Raw genomic sequence first — 26,070 nt, forward strand, 5'->3', positions numbered from 1 at the left:
GTTCTCTCTCTAGCTTGCTCCCCACCCATGCATTGTGCAGGCTCCCTTTGCCTCATCTTTTGGGAAAAAGGGGAAAAAGAAGAAAAAAAATGACAGACAAAAAAAGAAGCTGGTCGGCAGCTCCTCCTTTCCAAACCTGCTCCTCCTTCCTAACAGGAATGGAGAGACAGGGAAAGAAAAACAACAAAAACAAAACCTCTTCTGGAGATTTCACGAGCTGGTGGCAGTGGCAGCAGCAGCCGCCTCCGCCAAGCCCTCACTGGCAGTCAGACACACTCTTAGGGGACACACATCAGGGCCAGGCACAGCCTCACGCACACACATAGGCCTGAAAGACAGCTGCAGTTTTTATTTGGGCTGGTACTTACAGGCCAGTGCTACAGAGGGGGAACAGCCTGCAGCTGAGGGCAAAGGCGGGTCGCACAGTGATGTGATGTCATCACACTTTCATCCCACAGGATTTTTTTTTTAAATCTAGAGAGAGATGATGCAGATTTCACAACATTCCTAAGCAATTTGTTCAGCATTAAGGGTTACCAGATAGTTTAACCAAAAATACCAAACACCTCTCCTCCCACCCCCCAAAAAAAACACCAGGGAAAAAATTCTGTTGATGGGAAAAAAGGGGGGAGACCAAAGTTGTTGACGGCGAAAAAAAAAAAAAAAAAAAAAAAAGGACTCAGAGTTAAGCAAAAAATTAAAATAAAGAAATAATAAAACAGCATGGCCCCTTTCCAAGTGTGTACAGAGCCAGAATATGGATAGGAACAGGGGAGGGATTGAGCATTAATACCCAGGGAAGGCATTGGTTTCCCTTGGTCTTTAGGCTTTTTGCCGGTGGCCATTTTGTTTTCTTGATCAAGCCAGAACACAGCTTTCCTGCGGAAACAGGTAAGCAGAGGGTCCGGGAGCAGGGGGCTAGGGGTGTCGGAGGCCTGGGGCTAGGCCCAGTTACTAAGTGTATCGTAGGGTTGCCAGGTGTCCGGTGTTTTCTGAATTTTTTTAACCAGACAGGAAGTAAAAATACCGGACACCTGGCAACCCTATTCAACTACCCTGATAGGAATTTTATCTAACATACCCCTTGTTGCAATTTAAGTCCATTACTTCTTGTCCCATTCAGTGCATAAGGAGAATAATAAATGACCTCTCTTTTAATAACAGCCTTTATGTATTTGAAGACTGCTATCATGTCCCCTCTCAGCTTTCTCTTCTCCAAAGTAATCCAATCCAGTTTTTCAAATCTTCCCTCATAGATCATGTTTTTAGACCTTTAATCATTTTTTTTTGCTCTTCTCTGGACTTTCTCCAATTTGTCCACATCTTTCCCAGAACTGGACAAAATATTCCATTTGAGACTGTCAATGCTGAGTAGAGCAGAAGAATTACTTCTTGTGTCTCACTCACAACATTCCTGCTAATACAACCAGAATGATGTTCACTTTTCTTGCAAGAGTAATATAATGGTGACTCATTTGTAGCCCTCAGGTCCCTTTGTGTAGTACTCTTTCCTAGGCAACAATTTCCCAGTTCGTGTGTGAGAAACTGATCGTTGCTTCCCAAATGGAGTACTTTGCATTTGTCCTCTCTGAACTGCAGCCTATTTACTTCAGACCATTTCTCATGTTTGTGAAGATCATTTTGAATTCAATCCTGTCTTGAAATGTGCTTGTGACCCTTCCCAGCTTGGTATCATCACAGACTATATATGAAGATACTGAATACAGATCAGGAAGATGTTGGCCTCTATTGTCAGGAAAGAGGAGGAAAATGGCCAGCTTGTTCAAGGATCTTAATATTTCTTAATGAACCACAGAAGGGCTATCATTGCACAGCTGCACTAAGAAACAGGAATGTGAATGGGTAACTGGCTAACCAGTTACCTGGTAAGCCTCACCCTCAATCTGGGAGCAGTCCCATGGGGCTGCTGGCTCCCAGCCCATTCTGCCTGTAGCATGGGAGGCTACTCCAGCGTGATTGTGGCAAGCAGGGAGAGTCCTCCTGCCTGTCCCCTTTTAATCAGTTAACCAGTTAAACTTAGAACAGTTAGTTAACCGCTTAACTAAACAAACAGAATTTTGCATCCCTACTATGAAAATCCCCAGGGACAGGGTTAGTAAAAAAGCAGATATATAGTGAAATTCTTGTCTTCACTGAGAACCCAAGGGACCAGGAACACGTCAGACTACATTTGTCCAAGAAACCTTGGATATTTTTAACCTGTTGAGTTTGCCTAGAAGTCTTGGTCCTCAGTTTCACTTTTACTCAAAAGATCAACAGGGAAAATTTCATAATACAGATTTACTTGCTATTTAAACTATAGAATAAGTGGGTGAAAAATGGCCCTGCTACAAAAAGTAAATAATACATTGAGAAATAATTTCAGAAAAGACACAGTAGGCACTATAAGTTTCTTCTTCTAAAAGGACATGATGGCATAGTGTTAGACCATAGGTTCCCAAACTGAGGGGCATGCCCCCATGGGGGTGCGTGAAGAAATTCCAGGGGGACATGAGGCAACCCATCTCTCCCCCCTCGTCAATACCCCCCACTAAGAAAGAGCCCATCAGTGTGGGCTGGCTGGGGCAGACTTCAAAATGACCAACTTAAAAGGGCAATGCCTGCTCTGCTCTTAAAAGGGCAACCTTCCCCCCCCCCCCCCCCAGAGTACCAGCACCTTTTTTTATTAACACTGGTCCCAGGGATTAAAGGGGCTGCAACTGTTCTACGGGCCTGGACAGTTCCTTTTTTTGGGGGGGTCAACAAGTTTGCTGGTTTTTTGGGGGTGGGGGTGAGGGTTTCTCAAAAATCAAAAAGGGGACATGCCAAAAAATTTGGGAACCACTGTGTTTGAATCTGTGCTGCAAACCCACAGTCTGACATACCATTCTCTAGATGGTTACTGTTATTGCTATCCTTTTTTTAACCTAAAGTTGGCTGCTACCATGTGAATCCTCCCCTTTTTTACTATGCAATTCTGCCTGCAGCTAAACATACAGCAATCATGTAGTTAGCAGGGATGTTAGATAGCGTATAACTGAATAGCGCATCAAATTTTAGCAGTTACATGACTATTCAATGATCCCTGGGAGGCGGGGCTGGCAACCAGTGTGCTCCCAGTCCCATTCCCGGAGAGCCCCCTGCCACCTCGCACTGCTGCCTCTGTATCAGAGGCAGCAGGCGGGAATTGGTTCACTAAGGGAGTCAGTTTAAAAACTGGCTTCCCATGCAGACTGGTTGCACCTGCCACTCTGTTCTGCTGCCTCTAATACAGAGGCAGCAGAGTGGGGCAGCACCAGCCGCTGTTGGTTGGGGGGTCCCGAGCTCTTCACGGACAGATGCTGTTCCATGGAAGCATCCCCTGTCCATGGTGAACTTGGACTCCTACAGACAGGAGCTGCTGCCGTGGAGCAGCCTCTGTCCTGGGTGAGCCTGGGTCCACAGTGGACAGAGGCAGCTTCGTGGCAGCCTTCCCTGCTCACCCTTCTTCTAAAAGGACATGATATCATGGCCGTCTGCCCCCGCCCCTTGTACCAGCTCTTGCCTGCCCACCCCCGCGGCCTCTGTAGGTGGCAGCGGGAGGGGAGTAGTTGGGTCCATGGAGCTGGTACACATGGAAAGCTGGCTTAAAAGCCGCCTCCTCTCCTCTTCCCTCCCCCACACTGCTGCCTCTCTCTTAGATAACTGGATAAACTCACATTTCCAAAAAACTTTCTGGCAAGCTTACCGTAGCAAAATTCAGAAGAAAAAGACAGTACCTGTAGCTTGCTCTGCTGAGTTACATCAGTGTGTATACAGTTCTGCTAGCAGTTCCACAATAAACCCTGCTTTTTCAGCCAGGTTACATTTAAATTGAAAAATATTCTTCCGAAACTTGGCAATGCAAAAATGCAGCCTACAAGCATGCTTAATATTTCTAAAGATGCTCTGAGTGTTCTAAAGGGGGAGAAGATAGAGACATTAGACGTTAGCTGATTAGATGCCACAATTTGAACAATCAGTACTTCACTGGCTAGCACACTGCTAGTGAACAGGCTGAGATATTAATCTGCACTCAAAAATTGTATGCACTACCCCAAATTTCGGTTGAGCTGCTCCTTCCCTCAACAGGCCATGGGGACTTTCAGTTGGCGGTATGTTTTTTAAATATTAATTACGTTTAACGCTAATCTTTATTTCATCAGACTAATATAAATGTCTGGTACTTTCTAAATAAGATGTAATCTAGATTGTTATGTAATCTATAGGCAGGTGTGTTAGACCAAGCTGGATGAGCAAGCATCTCAGAGAGGTGATTAAGAAAAAGCAGAAAGCATATAAGGAGTGGAAAATGGGAGGGATTAGTAAAGAAAGCTACCTTATTGAGGTTAGAGCATGTAGGGATAAAGTGAGAGAGGCTAAAAGTCAGGTAGAGTTGGACCTTGCAAAGGGAATTAAAACCTATAGTAAAAGGTTTTATAGCCATATAAATAGGAAAAAAAACAAAAAAAGAAGAAGTAGGACCGCTAATTACTAAGGATGGAGTGAAGGTTAAGGATAATCTAGGAATGGCCCAATATTTGAACAAATACTTTGCTTCAGTCTTTAATGAGGCTAATGAAGAGCTTAGGGATAATGGTAAGTTAACAAATGGGACTAAAGATAAGGAGGTAGATATTACCATATCCGAGGTAAAAGCCAAACTTGAACATCTTAATGGGAGTAAAGCAGGGGGCCCAGATAATCTTCATCCAAGAATATTAAAGGAACTGGCACATGAACTTGCAAGTCCATTAAGCAAAATTTTTTAATAAATCTCTAAACTCGGGGTTGTACCATTTGATTGGAGAATTGCTAATAGTTCCGATTTTTAAGAAAGGGGAAAAAAAGCGACCCGGGTAACTATAGGCCTGTTAGTTTGACATCTGTAGTATGTAAGATCCTGGAAAAAATTTTGAAGGAGAAAGTAGTTAGAGACATTGAGGCTAAGCAATTGGGACAAACTACAACATGGTTTTACAAAACGTAGATCGTGCCAAACCAACCTGATCTCCTTTTTTGAGAAAGTAACAGATATTTTAGATAAAGGAAATGCAGTGGATCTAATCTACCTAGACTTTAGTAAGGCATTTGATACAGTACCACATGGGGAATTATTGGTTAAATTAGAAAAGATAGGGATTAATATGAAAGTTGAGAGGTGGATAAGCAACTGGTTAAAGGGGAGACTACAGCGGGTCATATTGAAAGATGAACTGTCAGGTTGGAGGAAGGTTACTAGCGAAGTTCCTCAGGGATCAGTTTTGGGGCCAATTTTATTTAATCTTTTTATTGCTGATCTTGGCACCAAAAGTGGAAGTGTTCTAATAAAATTTGCAGATGACACAAAGTTGGGAGCTATTGCCAATTCAGAAAAGGATCGGGATATCATACAGGAAGATCTTGTAAATTGGAGTGATAGCAATAGGATGAAATTTAATAGTGAGAAGTGTAAGGTTATGCATTTAGGGATTAATAACAAGAATTTTAGTTATAAGCTGGGGACACATCAGTTGGAAGTAACGGAGGAGGAGAAGGACCTCGGAGTCCTGGCTGATTATAGAATGACTATGAGCCGCCATTGTGATATGGCCGTGAAAAAGGCTAATACGATCTTGGGATGTATTAGGCGAGGTATTTCCAGTATGGATAAGGAGGTGTTAGTGCCATTATACAAGGCATTGGTGAGACCCCATTTGGAATACTGTGTGCAGTTCTGGTCTCACATGTATAAGAAGGATGAATTCAAACTGGAACAGGTACAAAGAAGGGCCACTAGGATGATCCGAGGAATGGAAAACCTGTCTTATGAAAGGAGACTCAAGGAGCTTGGCTTGTTTACTTTAACCAAAAGAAGGCTGAGGGGGGACATGATTGCACTTTTTAAATATATTAGAGGGATAAATACCAGGGAGGGAGAGGAATTATTTAAATTTAATACCAATGTGGACACAAGAACAAATGGATATAAGCTGGCTAGTAGGAAGTTTAGACTTGAAATTAGACGAAGGTTTCTAACCATTAGAGGAGTGAGGTTCTGGAACGGCCTTCCAAGGAAAGTAGTGGGGGCAAAAGATCTATCTGGTTTCAAGATTAAACTAGATGGGTTCATGAAGGGGATGGTTTGATGAGATAACAATCTTGGTAGCTAATTGACCATTCATTATCAGTGGGAAATAGGTCAATGGAGGGATGATAGGAGTTACTATAGAGAACTTTCTGGGTGTCTGGCTGATGAGTCTTGCCCACATGCTCAGGGTTTAGCTGATCGCCATATTTGGGGTCGGGAAGGAATTTTCCTCCAGGGTAGATTGGCAGAGGCCCTGGCGGTTTTTCGCCTTCCTCTGTAGCATGGGGTACAGATCACAGCTAGAGGATTCTCTGCATCTTGGGGTCTTCAAAGTATTTGAAGGCTTCAATATCTGAGATATAGGTGAGAGGATTATTCTAGGAGGGGTGGGTGAGATTTTGTGGCCTGCACTGTGCAGGGGGTCAGACTAGATGATCATAATGGTCCCTTCTGACCTTAAAGTCTATGAGTCTATAAGTGTGTCTGGTATTTTTGTTGAAGCCATCTGGCAACCCTAGGTGCAGAGAGGGGTCAGGGTGGGGCTGAGGATTAGGGTAAGGGAGTGCAGGCTCTGGTGTGTGGCAGTAGATGTGCAGTTTGGGGTGCACCAAAGGCACTGGACTGGGGAGGAGGCGACCAGCATGTCAAGCTCTTAGGCAGAGGTCAGTGGGCCCCTGTCTGCTGGTGCCCCCCCGCAGTTCCCAGCCAATGGGACATATAGAGCTGGTGCTTGCAGGTGAAGGCAGCTCCTGGAGCTTCCCTGGCACCTGTGCCCAGGAACTGGACATGCTGGCTGCTTCCGGGAGCTGTGCAAAGCCAGGGAAGACAGGGAGCGTGCTTTAGCTCTACTGACTGCACTTTTAATGGACTGGTCAGCAATGCTGACCAGAGCTGCCCGAGTCCCTTTTTGACCAAGTGTTCCAGTCAAAACCCAGACCCCAGGCACCCTAGCATACACATACACAGAGGACCAAAAAACACACTGAAATTAAGCGTTAGACCATTGTCAAAATGTAACAACTTACAGAAATTCCTCCCTTTCCCTAACGCCTGCCGAGAAGTTATACTAAAAGCAGAAGCAGTTGTATCAACGGAAATCTCTCTGACCTCTCCAGATGAATAAAGCCTGCAGCTGAAACACAAACATTACATAGCAATGTTACCATCTAGGCACCAGATGCAGAATCTTTCTGTGATCATCAGAGACATCGCTGCCACGCGTCAAAGGGGAAAAAATGACCCTTTTCTTGTTTTGTTTTCAAGACAACTGAGACACTCAGTGTTGTTATTTAGAGACCTAACACACTTTTGACTGGCCTTGGAATGAGCAGCTCTACTCACTCAGCAGATTAATAGGTACCATCCCTTAATAGTTTTACATCACCCAGAGGTGAAGAAGGTTTTTATTGATAGTTTAATGGAGATGTATTTTCCTTTATTTACCATAGCATTTCAAAATTACTTATTCCGATTTATGGCACAAGCCCATTGACGCACTTCTAGCATGAACACATGTGCCAGACATATAGATGTAACTTTGTAGGTATTTTCAACAGTACCAGTTTCAAAAGGCAATCTCACACTAGCTACGGCACTCAAACTGTTGTTAGTTCTGACACTTTGTTTTGTTCAAATAATTTATTTAATTAGAAACAATTCGTGAAAAGGTCAGGAATGTATACAGCCACTCCCCGACTTATGAACACACCGACTTACGACCATCCATACTTACGACCAACCTCTCATTAACCCCATTATAATATTTTCAAGTTGAGAACCATGTACGTCAAATTTTTCGAACAGCGCTGGCAGAGCGTTTAAGGGTATTTCCAACTTACGACCAAATCGAGTTATAATCAGGTGTTCGGAATGTAACCCGTTTGTAAGTCAGGGACTGCCTGTACTGTGTAAAGTGGAGGAAGAGAGAACATGAACAGGTAAATGGGGATAAGTGTGTGGCTTTCTAGTCATACCCGTACAAGTGGAGTTGTCAAGCATCTGTTTTTTGACCACAATGCCTGGTCAAAAAGGGACTGTGGTGGTTCTGGTCAGCATAGCAGACCCGGCTATTAAAAGTCTGGTTGGCTGCCAACTTTGTGTAGCTCCAGCAAGTGGCACTTAGGGGCAAGGATCACTAGGGGGGAGGGGAGGGTTTCCAAATACAGTTCCGCAGCTGTCATTGGGTGGGAACCACATCCAATGAGAACTCTGGGAGTGGCACCTACAGTCAGCAGCTCACAGAGTACTGTGGCCACCCCTGCACCTAGGAGGCAGAGGATCATACCAGCCACTTCCAGGAGCCACCTGAGGCAAGTTACACCCAGAGCCTGTACTCTTCACCCTCTCCCACACCCCAACACCCTCCCACACTGAGTCCCTAGCACCACTGCTGAGCTCAGAGCCCCCTCCTTCACCCCAAGCCCCACACCAAAGCCTGCACCCCCTCTAATACCTCAATCCTGTGCCCCAGTCCAGTGAAAAATCAGCAAATGTGGGGGAGGCAGGGAGGATGGAGAGAGGGTGGGTCCTTAGGAGAAAGAGAGGGGCAGGGCCTGAGGGGTGGGCTGTGCCTGGCAAGGGTGTTCAGTTTCTTGCAGTTGGAAAGTTGGTAACCCTATATACAAGACACGCAGAAACTTGATGGGTTAGGGAGATTATAAAACTATAAATGAATTGTTCTGTGCTTACTTTATCTGGCTTCTTTGCAGATACAGCCTAAACTGCAATCCTGGAGAGCCAATTGATAATCAGCACAAAACAACTTGATTACAAAGACTTCTATAAGCCCTTCAAATCTGTACATACTTTTGAAAGAGAGTTTCTGTCCGGGGGGTTTCAATATGCTGAGCAGCTTTCCTTTTTCTTAGCCATTAATAAGTAAACAAAGCAAGGAATTCACCCAACTTCAGAGAGGTGCACTATTATTTGTATTTGGGCAGTGCCTAGGAGTTCAAGTCAGGGAGCAGGACTCCATTGTGCAAACTACTGTAAAAGCACAAAAAGACAGTCCCTGCCCCTAAAAGCCTATGATCTCAGGCCTTGCATACACTTGTGCAAGCCTCTGCCAGCAAGATATTACACTGCTAAAAACAGCAGTGTAGATGTGGGAAGCATTGCTTGAGGCACAGAGAGCTGTGTAATGTACATAGGATTCAGGTGTACCTCTACTCAACACCCCTACACATAGCCTCACCATCTACAATGCTCTTTATACCTGTGGTAGCTGGATACACAGTGTCAGTACTTCACACATTGCTGCAAGTATACACAATATGCCTAGGGTTCCAAGATGGTTTCACAAAAAACAACAGTCCCCGCCCCCCCAAAGCCAGAAAAAATTTATGTTGAGCAAAATAAAAAAGGGGGGGAGGGTCAGAGCCAAAATGCAGTCACAGCCCCTTTAATTCCCACTCTTCCCCTCCCTCTGCCCCAGCCAGCACGAGCTGCGCCACGTGTCCCACGCGGCCTTCCATTGGGCGCCTAAGCTGGGCCTCAGGAAAAACAGAAAACAAACATTTAAAATGCCTGGTATTTTCGGAATTTTTTTTAACCGGATGGAAGACAGAAATACTGGGCTGTCCGGTTCAATACCGGACACCTGGCAACCCTAATTATATGTCTGATACAAATGCCACACAACACACATTTCCACAAGTCTGGTTTAGAAGTATGGATTCCCGGATTAAGCAAACTTCCAAAAACTCTAGCTGTATGGATGCTGAGCTCACTACATATGAGCTCACTTCAATGTTTCAGAAATACAAAATAAAGTTGCACAATTCTGATGATCCCAGGACTTCATTCTAAAGTGAATCCAGACATTGACAATCAGCTCTTCCAACAAAAATACTGTTTTTGAAATAAAATTAACATGACTGTTGTAGCATAAAACCCTTTTGTTCTATCCCAAGAAATGGCTATGCAATTTGTGAAGTTAAGTAATAAATTAAAAACCAGGTCAAAAGAGATACTTCAGGAGGCATATAGGACTCATCTTGCCTAATGTTCACCATTTTCTAAGGCTACTTAGCAGAAAGAAGAAACAATGGTTCCAATTTAAGATGTGTGGTGATCCCAATGGGAAGCGGACATCAATTCAAGTTCAGACTTTAACTTTGAAATAAATAGTGCCTCAGATTTATCACCTGGGAAACTCCTAGCTAATTAGCTAGCTTCACAAAACCTGGATACCAGGGCCACTACAACAAAATGATTGTTAAAAACTTTTCTTTCAGATATAGTATTTAAGTACAGACTTCTCTTTAAAAATGAATACATTCAAAAGTCTCAGGGGGTAGATGTGTTAGTCTGTAACTAGTCCTGTGGCTTAGAAACGAACAAATATATATGTCTATACTATCATGAGCTTTCGTGGGCAAAACCCATTTCTTCAGATGAGATGATCTAGAATTTGCTTTATATTGCTTTTGTGTACATTTTATTTCAAAGTGAAAATTCAGAGTTTAAAATAAAAATTACTTCCCCATTAGACATGCATTTGAGTTCACTTGTGTTTTGGTTTTTATATCTTACTACAACTAGGTGTGTTTTAACTAATAGCCTGGATACAAATACAGAAAACTTCAGACAAAAGAAACAGTCAAAGTCCATCAGAAAAAAAGGAAAAAGAAAGAAGGGAAAGCTGTGTCTGAATGGTTCTGGGGTGATACTCATACTTCCTGACATGAGACTCTCCTGTGAAAAACACAACATTCAGGGCTTCCAAGGAGCATATTATAAAGAGCTGGATCATTAACTAGTCATTAAGAACATCAACAACAAATAGATTAAAGAAAGGGGAGGTGACTGGCAAAAAATTGCAGAAGATTATCCAGCCAAGGTTATTACAGTCTTCAGAAACACAGAACATACCACACACAGGAAATCATCAGTGAGGGACCAGGGGACAGAACCTACCTTTGCTCGCCCTTCTAACCAGCAGTTAGCTATCTGACAGGATGAGAAGGGCAGAGAAAAATAGTAGCCAACACCAGTCACCCAGCAGTCAATCACTGCCACCTTCTCTTTTTCCTAAAAAAGAGATTCCTACATTTATTTCTAGAGGAGGGCATTAAAGGGTAAAATTAAAAAAAAAAAAAGAGATTCAGATTAAATGCAATATAAGAGCAGAAACATTGAACTGGATGGACCGTTGCATGTTTCCAGCATACCTTTGATTTTAAAAAATGCATGCAAACCATTTTCAATGTGACTGTTTGCTCTGAAAGAGCAAACTCAAGATCTCTCAGACCTCTTCTCAAATTACAATAAGGACAGACACTCAAGGACACGAGTGAAAGGAAATACAGTAGTTACCTTTGAAGTCAACCCATTGAAAGCCTCATATTCTAAATAAATCCAAATATTATTGGAGTCCTGCCCAGTACACAAAAGTATTTTAAAAATATACTACAAAACCCATTGTTTACCCTGCTGAGTTTTTAAACATATTACTTTCTAAAAAAAACCAGGTCCATGGGAGTGACCTCCTGGGCTGGGAAGTACAGTACAGGAGATCTCCATCCCAGATCACAGAAATTAGAGATAGAAAGAACCTATTAGATTATTTTGCACATCTCACATTAAGACAAGTGTGGGGAACCTTTTTTGGGTTGGGGTCACTGACCCACTGAAAAAAAAATCAGTTGGGGGCTGCACACAAGTAAGAAACAAAAAAACCCATCCCTCACCAGTGTGAGCTCCCCAATAGTGGGAGGGGGAAGCCCCAAGCCTCAGAGGCCAGATCCATGCAAGCCAGGGGCTGTATCTAGTCCCCGAGCCTTAGGTTTCCCACTCCTGCATTAAGATGATGATACTAACCTACTATGTTTTGGAAAAGCATCTCAGCAGCTGCACAGCAAGCTGAGCATATAGTTGATGAAACAGAGAGAGAACTGGGATTAAGCTGCACTCAGAGAATGGTGCCAGAGAATTAACGGGCAACAGAAAATTGAAAGAAGTCACACCTGGACTGATCAAGTGCCTTTTGCCTCTGCTTCAGTGAGCACAGAACCACTTTGACACAGCCTTGTGTGGTACCAGGCAGGTGAAGAGAATGTTCAGACACCAACTTCTCCCTCTCCCAAACACAAGAGTTATAAACTCCTGTAGAAACGGGAAAAGTCATTTCATGTCTTCAGAGAAACAATTAGAAAGAGCTACTCTTTCAAAATATTTTTAACAATCTCTGATAGATCATGCACCATTTACCAATGCATCTGAACAAATTCACAGGTAACTTGCCAAAACTGCAGCAGGATCACATGTTCTTGTCTGTTTCTCTCCTCTCCCCCCACAATTGTTTACATTTTACTTAACTCAGAACTGGGATATAATAGACCCCACTTTAGATGGAGACTCCAATAGGGTTTTTACTCCAGCAAGTTGGGAAGTGGGAACTTTCCTATTGCAATATCCTTCTGCCCCACTCTACTGGCTGATACAAAATGACACAGATATGAAAGGAGCACTTTTCCACCCCACTCAGAGAAATAACAAAGGAGAGGGAGGATAAGAGGAGAATGAGAAAGCAAAAGAAGGGGAAAATGAAAAAAAAGTACCAATCCTGAACCCATCCAAAAAAGGGTATAGAATTAAATTGTATAGAAATGCTTTATCTCCCAACACACTTCTCCCCCAACACAAACAAGATGACAAGAACCTGTAGCTTGAAAAACTGGAAAGTGCTATTCAAACACACCAAACCAAACAGGGAAGCAGTTATACAGAGCCTTGTGTCCTATTGCTTCTGAAACTCTCCCAATGGGTATAAGACATAACTGGCTTCTTAAAGTACTAAAAAGTTTTCCTCTCTGGAATATATATGGGTTTGTACAAACAGTAGAGCAAGTAGCTATATACATAAGGCCTTGACAGCTGTGCTAGCATTGATTACTGTAGTTGAAGCTCAGATCTGTGTGAGGTCTTTATATTTTTTCTTGAAGAAGGTAAACTAGAATACAAAGGAGTTAAAAACATGGGACTTTTAAAAAAGCCAGATAGCTATTCATTCAAAAACAAGAAAATAATTGTCAGCCCCAAATAAGGTAACCTATTCTGATATTTAAATATTTGCCTGTGAGGCTCTCCTTTTCAAAACCTGATACCCTCAAGTTACAGGTGACTGATATTTATCAAGCAAGATTTGTTTGGTAACAAAGAAAGCAAACCCAAAACAAAACAAACTCCGGCACCTAATTGTTTTGTTTCCTGAATAAGAGAAAAGGAAGTTTCATGTATTGAGGGAATCCCTTGAGCAGGCAGAGAGAATTAGAATAGTGACAGCACAAATTTAAAATTCCAGTTTGATTCAAAGACGCAGGATTGTAGTCATACCAAGAGAATTTAAACCTTAGGAGTCCTGGCTGACGAGATTACATTATGCGGGATACGTTTGATAGATCTCTATTACAATCAACTACTGTACTATTAAAAAAAAAAAACCAACAAGGACTTTGTTCTCACCAATTTAGCTTGATGGGAAGCGTCACATTTTTGCTCATAGACTAATCAAAGTTACAGTATTCAAAAAAAATTTTCTGCCCTCTGTCATCAGGCATTCCATATCCTGTACAAAAACTAGGCTGCCTTCCACATCGGCTGCTGTAGCTTCACTCATTCTGCAAACCTACAACAAACTATTTTTAAAAGACATTCACCTCATCAGAATATGAACACGGGGGGGGGGGGGGGGAGAGAGAAGGGTGGAGAGAATCTAGGAGTCTTTATAGGGAAGGTACAATGCAATTCATGGTACACCTTTATAATGAAACTCTAATCTCTAGCTGATAATGGGATTAGTAATAACTTTGTTAAAAAGTCACGTTTTTGGTAAATAAGATTTTAAAACAGAAGTAGCAATTAAATTAATAGGTCAGTAATCCAGTTCACTGAAAATATATCTACCATTTATAGTGCGCAAAAATGAATATAGTATGAAAACATCCATTGAAAAACTGCACCAATAGGGCACAATTACTAGCTGTACTGCATGCCGTCAGGAGTAGAATGTACTGTATGCTACGCAGCATGTACTACAGAGAACACTAAGATATACCTTTCAGTCTTTTGAAATTCCCATTCTTCTGCTGCTCATCTTCTTCATTAATGGTGAATAAACCAGGAGGATTTGTCCTTGTATTTGTCTTCTTCAATCTCTCTTGTCGGATAACAGTAGCTGCACCAGGCATATTGCTGCTACTGATTACTATATATATATATTTAAGAAACTGCAGTGCCTGTGTAGCAGCTAGCTGCAGACCTGCCTTCTCATTTGAGCACTTGTAATAGATCCCCTATGGGTAAGCAGTAGGCAAAGAGCTGACAAATACCAACATCCACTTGGCAGCTGAGAGGCTACAGTTTCATCCACCTTCAAGAAAAGCCCTAATTAAAGGCACATTGGTTTGGATGCCTCTCTTCGCTGTTTTAACCTGTTCAATCAGATCCCAGCCCACAGCTTCCCGGTTCTGCAGCAGCACCTCTTCCCCAAGCTTCTTCCAGCTACAGCACACTAAAATATTCAGCACGCAACACAGGAGGAAAAAATACGATACGCCACCGTTAACAGTTGCCCTGACAACAGTGACATATCCTAATCAAAGGAAGTCTATGAATGTTGTCTCCTCGGCTGCAGAAAGCAGCCTGCCGAATGCTTGCTCCTGCATACTTAGAGCAAAGGGTTACAACGTAAAGAGCTCTAACCACCTAGTCCACTGGGCTGCTCCTTCTCTCTGCGCAGGGCGGTAGGAGGATGGAGTTCTGCTTGCACAAGCAGATGAGTATTGAGCGACAAGAAACCTAAAAGGCTGCAGGCATGAGCCTGCATTTTGCCAGCTTGCTTCTGTTTATTAAAGTTTACAGTCTTCAGCTTAACCAAAACCGAAACATGAGTTTTTCATGTAACACTTTCACAAGCATTACATACCTTTTGCAGTTGCAATAAGAGAACATACACCCAGGATTACTGCCAAGTGTTGAGTGATTTATGCCTGGAAAACGTAAACAACCGTACATTTTTTATACTGATCATGTGAACAAAGCCAAGTTGAATGTGCAGTGAACATTCAGTATTGCAATGTCAGTTTTAAGTAAAGAGGCCATTAATGAACAACAATCACTTGTGCAGAAAGGCTAAATTGCAATCCATTATAACCAGCAATGTTTCCCCCATCATGATGGCCAAGTTTAACATAGTGGTTCTGGATTCTCATTCACCTTCTCCAACAGAGGACCTGCCCACACTTTCGCAATCTTCTCATTTTTTTAAAACTATTTTTGCAAAGCCCTGAATGGCTGGTTTTGCAAGTAAGCTTAGCCTTCTTCAACACTTGCACCATTTCTCAACCTCAAGCTAAGAGCACAGTTGGCACATCAAATACTATTAATTTTTTAAATTTCTACAAAACCCTAAAAATGGTTTGTACTCTCAGAAGTTGCTAAGTGTTCTTCTATGTCCACATTTCAGAATCGGAGATTTCATACACCTAGCCTACAATGTTCTCTCTCACCTTTCTTCCTGTGTCATCTACATGTAGATGGCAAATTCACTATAGTATATATGCCATCAGACAATATAGTAGCAATATGGGGCTCATACTGCCAGTGCAGATGATATGGAGTTATGCAGATGAAAGGGTGTCATCTATAGTATTGGGGGGGGGGGAGGTTGAGGAAATGGGGCAGAGTTAAGATTAGCCACATTACCTTCAAACAGCATATCCAAACTGGTTACCTGGAAATAGCACTGTCATATTGCCTGCCATTCTCTGAGGATAGGACATTAGGAGGTCAGGAAGAGGTGACAGCCCTGTTCTCGCAACACATTAGCCATGTCATTTAATTGGGAAAAACTGTGCAATGAGGAAGCACAGCATAGCCACAAAGCCTTCATGCTCTGTATCTGAGCAAGAGAAAAAGGAACCCAAGAAAACCGTAAGATATTCTAAGCACAGGCTCTGAGCCAGGTCTACTAGCTCTCTTGCCCGATCCCTTTATTTCCTCTTCACCAGGCTCTTGTTCTTGGCAATATCCTAGCTTATCTGAGCATACCATGGAAGTTATTACTAAACAGTTGTCATCAGTCTATATGGCAGAAGGTGCTTTGTATTGAAAGACGTTGGCCAAAACAAAGATTTAAAAAAAAATCCACTTTGATACAAGTTATTCCTTCCTCAGCAATTTGTCTCCTAATGTTTATTCAGGCTGCTATTTTGTATTGGAAAAAAAATAAACTGGAACTAAGCTTCAGTTGTTGAAATCCTGTCCATGTACATGCATGCCACACCAAAGATGTGTGTAATTGCAGGTACACACCCACATATATTAGAATGGGTTTAACCTCTTGTGTACCATTCACAGTTTTCAAAGATAGCAAGGCTCTGCTTCCAAAAGAATAGAAGAATTTAAAGTGTGTATGAAAAATGCTTCTCTTATATGACTGGCTGATGATAATTCACTTCCTTTCATGTTTATGTATATGTATTTCAAGAAAAATAAGCTCCTGTTCTTTTTAACCATTCCATTTTGTAGATATTTTTAAGGCAAATGTCCAATAGCCACCTACAATACCTGATCTATTTATTTAAATCGTTAATTTAAAACTGCAAAAAACTTTGTTGGGAGTGTCAACAAATACACCAGTGGCTGAATGACTCTCATAGACATCAGTACAATTTCATTCTTACATGTGGTCCCACTCTCTAATCCCACCCCCCTCCAGTCAGGACTGGATCCTCCTGATAACACTGTAAAATATTCTCATCAAATAAAATAAAGTACTGCAATTGCTTAAAAACAGACCATTTAATAAAATGGATTTGGCTCCTTTAAAATGGTAATACTTACTGAGACTCCCTAACAAGTAAGTCCAGAAGATTTTAGCCCTAACATGCCTGAGTATATGGAGGCGTCTTCATGGATTCTGGGCTGAAAGCAATGCCTACTCATGAAAAAGTATGGATAATTTAGCAAACTTACTTTCAGTTGTTTAAAAAATACTATGCCCGTGGGATCTGGCAATTGCCTACCAATCTTGCCTGATTGTGACTAGCGAGTAAAATAAAGAATACAGGACAAAGTTATGCTAGGAGATGTAAATTCTTAGATACTCAGAATGTTAATTGCTGTGTAATAAAACTCTGTAAATCTGGGCTCAAAACCTTGGTTTATAAATTTGTACTGGTTTGGAACTGGACATCTAACACCCAATCCTGCAGTCAACTATTCATGTGCTTACCTTTACACATGAGTGATCTGATTGATTTCAATGGCACTAGTCCCATGCTTCAAGTTAAGCTTGAGTGTGACTAATTGCAAGATAGGGATCTAAATCAACAGCAGACAATATAAATATTTTCTCCAAATAATTGCTTAAGCCATGTTTAGGTAATATATTATAAAATAAGAGAGATGGATAGTAATGGTACAACAAATGTTGTAATCATACTGCATATATTTGAAAAATTGATTCATATTTTTATTAGTAATATTCAAAAGCAATGAAATACTACACAAGTAGTTTGCAGAAATATGAAAGACTTGTATTGAGATAAAATGCTTGATGAAATAAAAAAAATCCACATCCCTGTCTCCTTTCCTACACAGAACTAGATTTTAATACACACGAGATAGCGATTAAACCATGAGCTTACAAAAGAAGTCATGCTAACCATGAATCACTAAAAATCTTCACAAACTATGGCTCTACTCCAGCATGAGGATCTGCTCACCTGGAACCTATAGCTGTTCTTCTCTAGGACAAGAGGTGTGTTACTACCATTTGAGAGTCAAAATGCCGGAACTTGTGGGAAACCCTCGTGAAAAGGCAGCAGTTTGTAGCATGCACATGAATTAGTTAAGTAATCCCTTGGCTCCTCCAGAGTGTAACTCAGTGGTTCTCAACATTTCCAGACTAACATATCCCTTTCAGAGTTTGATTTCTCTTGCATACCCTCAAGTTTCACCTCACTTAAAATCAGCTTACAAAATCAGACCTAAAAAAAACAAAAAAAAAAGTCTCTCAGCTTATTTATTAGGGATGTTAGATACCGTGTAATCGAATAGTTGTGTAACTTAGTAATGTGACTATTTGATAGTCCCCAGGGAGGGTCCAGCAACCAGTGCGCTCCCAGCCCCACTTCCAGGGAGCCTCCCAACACCCCTGTGCAGATTGGAGGGGCTCAGACTCTCCCCCATCCCCCCCAGAGAGGGGCTGCTTCCATAGATCAGCCTCTGTCCATGGTGGGCCCAGGCTCACCGCAGACAGAGACTGCTCTGTGGGATACTGGTGCAGCCTCTGTCCGCGGGGAGCTCGGACCCTCTCCCAGGGACAGAAGATACTTTGAAGCAGCCTCCTGTACCGCTGCCGCCCTCCTCCTCCCCTCCCCCCGCCTGCACTGCTTGGGGAGGGGGGGCAGGCGGCACCACAGACCTGGTGCTGGGGGGGAACCAGCTTTTAAGCCAGCTACCCCCGGCACCTGCCTGCCCCATGTCGCTGTCTCTGTAGGAGGCGACAAGTGTGGGGGGCAGGTGGGTCCATGGAGCCAGCACGTGCGAGGAGACTGCTTGAAAGCTGTTTCCTGCAAGTATCAGCTCTAGCATGCACCCTGCAACTCTCACCTTCCACGCTACTGGAGCGGGTGCGAGAGGGGAGTGCGTATAGACGACAAGAGTCAACTACAAGTTGATCCCTAATATTAATATTGAAAAATAGCTGAATTGTTCATTTTTACTACAGAAATATAAAATAAATAAACTGGAACATAAATATTGTACTTACATTTCAGTGTATAACAGAAAGTAGAATAAACAAGCCACTGTATGAAATTTTAATTTGTATTGAAACTGTGCTTTCGATGGTGCTTTTTATGTAGCCTGTTGTAAAACTAGGAGACTATCTAGATGAGTTGATGTATCTACAGGAGGACCTCTGCCTTCTCCCATGTGTTACCTATTACATGGTAAGAACTTTTCTCCCCCTAGTGAAGGTGCACCCTTCCACTTCAAGAGAATCCCACAACTGGAATTACTCTAGCTGTACACAAAGTGCCTGCAGGATTGTGCCTTCTCTAAAGAAAGCTGCCATACACCATCATTATAGCGCATTTGACAAGTGCCACTGCATATCAGTCTAATGCTCCTGTGGGAATAAACGTTGTTTCTTAAAGGAATTATATTCGTGTAAAGAGAAAATATTGATCCAATAGCACTTTGAAGACTAACTGAAGCATGTGTGTGTTTAACATTGAAAGTTCCTCCCATGAATGTCAGCTTGGTCTTCAAGTAATCAAAACAAAAGAACACAAGATCACGAAACATTAGAATTTAAGTATAACAGAATAAAAGTACTAGGCAAGAGGTAAAAGGGGGCACATTACTTGTAATGACTTTCTGGTACAATCAATGGAAGAAGTCTGAAGACTACTGGAAGAGAGCTGAGTCATAAACATGGGCAAATTCACATAGACACCCATGCTCACCCGTTCAGCAACAACCCTGTTAGAAGATCATCCCAGGCACAGCTGCCTTTTTTTTTTTTTTTTTTTAAAGATCTATTTCACATCTGTCATCTCTGGTGAGCATCTTTTCTTGTATCAATTGCAAAGGATGAAATCAATTAAAGTACTGCTTTTAAAAAAAAATACAGTAGTCAGTCAAAGATTACAAACCTTCCCTTTCCCTGCAGGGACTAATTTTAAATCATCATCAAACTCAAGGCAGGACTGTCAGTCAGTGCAGAACACACAGAAAACAAGATTATATTGTCTACCTACACAGATAATACTGGAATCTAGATCCTATCATCTAGTGTATCACTGGAAATTCCCAGGTTTTGGGCTTCTCTTTACTCCCACACCTACCCAATAAAGACACCCTACAAAGGAAAATTTGTAGCGTTGACTATCCAATAAGCATTTGCTTATCACATTGTGTCTCAAACTGTGCTCCAGGGGCTCTGCGAGGTTGACAAACTGGAAACATCGATAGGCAGGGCTCAACAAATAGTGTAATCTACTCGCCCCAGGTGAATAGATTACACCCTAAAAGAGCTGGCGCAGGGCGATCTGTTCATGCACAGAGTGCAGAACTGCGCAACAGGCGAGCGGGGCTCGCCGCCGCTTGGCGAGCCCTGTCAATAGGTCCAACACATACAATCAGTGGGCCACTGGGGCTCTGCATACATTTTTACGCACATAAAGGGCTCCCTCACCCCGGACAGACAGTTCTCAGGGTTCTCCGCTTGCTTGTCTACCTCGATGAGGGACAGCAAAACATTCCTTTCTTGGAGTACCCTGAGAGCCCGCACTCGGGACACCACAGCAGTCGGCCACATGGAGCCAGAGCTGCCCCTGGGCACACCGGTGTGTCTCATGGGGTCATTGCTATAACCTTCCATCCGGTGGGGGTCTATCAGGGGGCTGTCAGGATCCAGGAGGCCCTGAAGGAGAGCGTCCACCCTGAGAAGCCCTCAGAGCCTCAGGGTCCTCCCCACCGGGGGCTCGTGACCCATTCCTCCCTCACGTCCTTCCACTTACCCCTCCCTAGCCCCCTTCCTGATGTCAAATAAGAGATACGTATGTTCAAAAATAGAAACTGGGTTTATTGAACAAAACTGGGGGGGGGGGGGGGGAGATGAACCTCTGAGGAGACTGGGAAAAGGAGGTGGGAGAGGGGAAGAGAGAGGGTGGAAGAGGGGAGGGGAAAACCTGGGAGGAGGGAGCTGGAAGGGGGAAGCAAGGGGAAGAAGGAGGAGGAGGGGAAGCTCAGGGTTGGGGGTCTCGCCGGACCAACCTTTCATGCTAACCTGCTCCTGGGTTCACATGTGGCCTTTGGTGGCCAGGCTGGCAGCTATCCTGCCATAGACGGCCGCATTCCTCAGTCTAGTGCAGAGATCATGGACATTGGAGGCATCCCCCCAAACCTGGATAAGGTCCATGATCTCCACCCTGGACCAGGAAGGCGCCCACCTTCTCCAGCCCCTGTCAAGTTCCTGGGAGCTGGCAGACTGCTTCTGGGGAGTGGTGGAGGGCTGGCTGCCAGTGGCTTGCTGGCTCATGTTTTGGGGCCACTGGGTTAGGGGCCCCGCTGGCCACTGCTGGCTCTGGGCTGGCAGGCTTGGAGCTGGCACAGGCACTGTGGCCAAGATCTACCCCTTTAATGTCTCCGGGCTGGGGGAGAGGAGAGTAAGTTTTCCCGGTTGTGCCCAGAGTGGCCACCAGGGCTCTCTGGGAAGGGCTGGAGGCCCCCTATTTCGAATTAAGTGTCTACACAGCACTTAATTCGAAATAGCTATTTCAATTTTGGTATTACTCCTCGTGGAATGAGGTTTACCAAATTCGAAATAAGGGCTCCACTATTTTGAATTTATTTTGAAATAGCGGTTTGCCTGTGTAGATGCTATTAAAGTTAATTTGAAATAACTGCTGTTATTTCGAATTAACTTTGTAGTGAAGACATACCCTAATTTAGCTACAGCTACTCAAGAGAGATGTTGGAGTCACTGTGGATAGTTCTCTGAAAATATCCACTCAATGTGCAGTGGCACTCAAAAAAGCAAATAGAATGTTAAAATCATTTAAAAAGGAATAGAGAATATCTTACTGCCTCTAAATAAAACTATGGTACACCCACGCCTTGAATAGCATGTACAGAGGTGGTTTCCTTATCTCAAAAAAGTTATATCGGCATTGGAAAAGGTTCAGAAAAGGGCAACAAAAATGATTAGGTGTTTGGAGCGAGTCCCATATGAAGAGAGATTAAAAATACTTGGACTTTTCAGCACAGAAAAGAGGTGACTAAGGGGGGATATGATAGAGGTCTATAAAATCATGACTGGTGTGGAAAAAGTGAATAAGGAAAAGTTATTTACTTATTCCCACAATAAAAGAACTATAGGTCACCAAATGAAATTAATAGGCAGCTGGTTTAAAAACAAACAAAAGGAAGTTTTTCTTCACTCAGCACAAACTCAGCCTGTGGAACTTCTTGCCAGAGGATGTTGTGAAGACTAGGACTTCAACAGGGTTCAAAAAAGAGCTAGATAGATTAATGGTGGTTAGATACATCAATGGCTATTAGCTAGGATGGGTAGGAATGGTGTCCCTATCCTCTGTCTGGAAACGGATGACAGGAGAGGAATCATGTGATGATTACCTGTTGTGTTCACTGTCAGCAGATGGGATACTGGGCTAGATGAGTGTTCCTCAACCTTTTTTTTTTTTTTTATAAAGTACCTCTTTAAAAAAATTGTAAGTACCCCCCGGAGCCAGGCACCCCCAACCTCCCTACTCTAACCCAATGCATCCACCCTTCCCCAGATGGCCCCAGTCTCCCTGTCGTAACCCAATGCCCCTCCCTTCCCTCAGAGCCAGGCACCGGATGTAGGGTAATCCTACCTTTGAAGTGCCCACTCCCGCCGCCTGGCCCCGACTCTGCGGCTTATCTGCAGAAAGCAAGTGGCCCACCAGTGCTGGGCTCACTGCATGGGGCTGTGCACTCACATTCCAGCCTGGCGCCCCCCCTAGTGTGGCGCCCAGGGCAACTGCCTCCCGTCTCCCTCGCTAAGCCACTGATGCAGGAGAAGGGGCATCCTCTGGAGCAAAGCTTATTGTGCCACTTCACCACCTCTTAGCTCCTTTCCACAGCACCATGGGGAATGGGCGATGGGGATGTTCAGCTGCCCTCACCACTGGAGCACCCTGGGGAGGCTGACAGAGAGGAAATGAACTAGGAGAGGCAGCTGTGGAAGTTTTTTTTTTTTCTTCCCCGCCCAAACCCACCACCAACTTGCAACTGCCTTGGGTCTCACCAGAGCCGCTGTCACAGCCACATGCTTTTTCCTGCCTGGCGCAGGAGTGTGTGCACAGAGCGGCTGTTACCGTCCAGGTGTGCAGCTCCCAACATTCAATTTGACAGGCACCTGCTGCCGCCCCTGCCCCGATCCCCTTTGCAGGGCAAAATCCCAGCCTTTTTTTTGCCAAATTTCACTTGTATTGAGGCTTCTCTTCTCTTATGTACCCCTAAGGGTATGCGTACCACTGACTGAGAAACACTGGGCTAGATGGACCTTTGGTCTGACCCAGTATGGCTGTTCTTATGTAAGCGACTAGTCGATTACCTGATAAGCAAATGCTTATCAGGTAGCCAAGTAGGAACTTGTCTAGTCGTTTCCCCCGTTGCTGCCTCTATCAGAGAGATGCAGTAAAAGGGGAGAGAGGGTGCAGCACAAGCCAGTGCTGAGGGGAGCTGGCTTAAAAGCCAGCTCCCCTCAGCACTATCTCCCTGGGACCTAGAGGAAGCAGAGGGCAGCAAGGAAACATCACAAGTAGGGATTGAAACAGGCTCGCTCATGCCAGTCTGACTGCTGGTCCTCTCCCTTTGAAATGTACAGCAGCCGCCTGCGGCTCTTGTGCATTTCAAAGGAAGAGGATCAGAGGGGAACCTGCGCCAGCGGGGACTGCTTCGATCCCCGCTGGCATGGGTTCCCATGGCCTCTCTCTCCCTTGGAAGTGTACAGGAGCCGCAGGCGCTCTTGTACATTTCAAAGGGAAAGGCACAGTAGGATAGTGAGTGTCCCCCCTTATCAACTAATCAAGTAGTCAATGGAAATTTCATTGACTACTCAATTAGCCGATTAATCAAAATTTAACATCTCTAGCAGAGCATGATTTCAATAAAGCATTTTGCATAAGTCTGATTTAACCAAGTTATTCACTAGGTTGTTTATGCAACCACATGTTATTATTGGTACCCTTTGTTTTCCCTCCCACTCTCCTTCCTATTGCTTGTCAAACCTACTTGTTATACATCGTTATCTCTCTCTATATAAAAAAATGTTCCTGTGGGACGATAGAGTGACGTCAGCACATCACTCTGCGTCCCGCCTGACTCCTTCCTCCTCTCCTTTTCCCCAATGCTCGATTGCCCTCCTCCCCCTTCCCCAGCACCTGGGGGATAGCGCAGGGCCTGGCGAGGCCTGGAAGCAGGCCCCGTCCTTCCCTGCTGGCTGGGGGAAGAACATGGAGCCTGGCGAGCCTCGGCGCCCTCCTCCCCCCGAGTGGCTGGGAGACGAGCCAGGCATGACCACACCACAGCCCCTCTGCCTGGAGGCCGGGGGTGACGGGAGGAAAGAAAGAGGGGGCAAAAGCCTTTGCCCAGCCCAACCCCTGGTGGCTAAAGAGAGAGCCAGGCTAGACTCGGCCAGGCCCAAGCCCCCGGTGGCTGGAAGGAGAGAGCTGGGCCAGCCATGGCCTCAGCCCGGCCCAACCTCCCAGCAGCCAGAGGGGAAGGGGAAAAAGCTGGGGCTGGCCTGGCCTCAGGGGAGCCCAGTTCCCAGGGTGAGAGAGCCAGGGCAGGCTAGGGCTACCACGCCTCCGCCTGGCCCTCCCTGGAAGCTGGGGAGAAAGCCGGGGTTGACTCCCCACAGAGAGTGTGGTTGGTGAGCGTAATGAGCAGTGGGCATACACCCCTAGTAAAAAGAAAAGAAAATACTGTGTCCTAAAATAGGTTTTTCAAGTGCCTAGCCGCATCCTGATCAGGGTCTGTAGGCACTGTTTTAAGATAGAACAATTACGATTATGTCCTAATATATGTTATAATATTAATACCAAAGTTGTACAAATGAAGTATAAACCTCAAAGAAATCAATGGTATATATTTATTGAACCCACAAGCCTCTCCTCCAGAAATTCTATCTTGCAGTAATCAGTAGTGATAATATAAAATACTATAGAATGAGAACAACAACTTCCATCTTTTTGACTAATGGGACTACCATGGACAAGAGTTCAGATGTGCTCTGAATAGTTAACTCATTGTTCATTTAAAACTAACTTCTGATAGTCAAACTCCTGAAAACACCACAATTTAATGTACTAAATCTCTATTCTTAGAATTAGAATATTTTATTTGGAGAATCAGAGAAAAGTGTCTTTCATTTCAATTGAAACAATCTAACATTCACTAAAGTATGTATTTGAGGGAGGCGACAAATAATTGGGATAATAGAGGTTAAAGAAAAATAGTGTTTCCTCTAGAAAGCTGACCCAGAAAGAGAATGAATCTCAGCTCTTCTTTCCCCCTTCTTTGCTGGGACTGAAATAATATTTTTTAAATTCGAATTTCTTGTCCTATAAACTCTTTTATAATAAAAAAGACTGGGTACAATTTATGCTGTAAATTGTCAACATCAACCTATAGACCTGAACCACAGTACACAAAATATTGCCAAAATATTGCAGTTAAAGTAAATATTTACATACCAGACAATAAAGAACACACACCATCTTCATCACTTTGATTATTTCCCTTTACCCATCTGTTTATGGCTAAGTAATTAGAAGCAAGGACCATGAAGTAGGGATGTTAAATATCAGTTAATTGAATAGTCGAGTAACCTCAAGAATTCTTATTGGTTAGGTGACTATTCTATAGTCCTTGGGGGCGAGGCTAGCAGCAGTGTGCTCCAGCCTCCCTCCTGAGGAGCTCCCTGCCACTCCGCGCTGCTGACACTGTATCAGAGGCAGCAGTGCAAGGTGCCAGGCGGGAGCTGGTCCACAAGGGGAGCCAGTTTGAAAACTGCCTGTCAAGGGGAGCTGCCTGTCAACCTGTACTGCTACCTCTGATAAAGAGGCAGTAGTACAAGGTGGCAGCAGCCCCTGTCTGTGTGTGTGTGGGGGGAGGGGGTCTGAGCTCCCAGACCTGAGCCCAGCTCCAAGCCCAGCTCCTAATACATTTTAAATCCAGAGTCGCAGCAGGGGTAGGTCCAGGACCCATTTGAAGCCAGGACTCAAGCCAGACTGCTGGCCAGCCTGCTAAAACATTTACTGGCAATTCAAGCAGACAAAGATGAAAACAGAAAGTCGGCAAGCCCTGTGCTTAGTTCTGACTCTGCTTATGCATACACCAGAAAATATATATAACTTTAAGAAACAGGAATCTGTCATCTATAATATCATATAAATTAAATCCTATAAATAACTTAG

At 43.8% G+C, this 26,070-nt stretch overlaps 1 protein-coding gene across 12 annotated transcripts in view; it reads right to left on the bottom strand.

The window, feature by feature from the left end:
- The window catches only part of MAP7 (microtubule associated protein 7), a 193,305-nt gene that overhangs the window by 158,880 nt on the left and 8,355 nt on the right, over positions 1 to 26,070 (bottom strand). For 6 of the 12 annotated variants that reach the window (XM_089777272.1, XM_089777269.1, XM_089777271.1 and 3 more), the window contains exon 2: positions 7,114 to 7,220. The exons of 1 other annotated variant lie outside the window; for it this stretch is intronic. In XM_089777272.1, the coding sequence (XP_089633398.1) occupies positions 7,114 to 7,220 (107 nt within the window). Of the gene's footprint in view, positions 1 to 7,113; positions 7,221 to 14,144; positions 14,781 to 26,070 lie in introns of those variants that run through there. 5 more of the 12 variants (XM_089777276.1, XM_089777277.1, XM_089777275.1 and 2 more) reach the window with 4 other exon arrangements.

The sequence above is a fragment of the Pelodiscus sinensis genome, chromosome 3, assembly GCF_052426305.1.
Source record: "Pelodiscus sinensis isolate ZL-2025 chromosome 3, ASM5242630v1, whole genome shotgun sequence".
Classification (NCBI taxonomy): Eukaryota; Metazoa; Chordata; order Testudines; family Trionychidae; genus Pelodiscus; species Pelodiscus sinensis.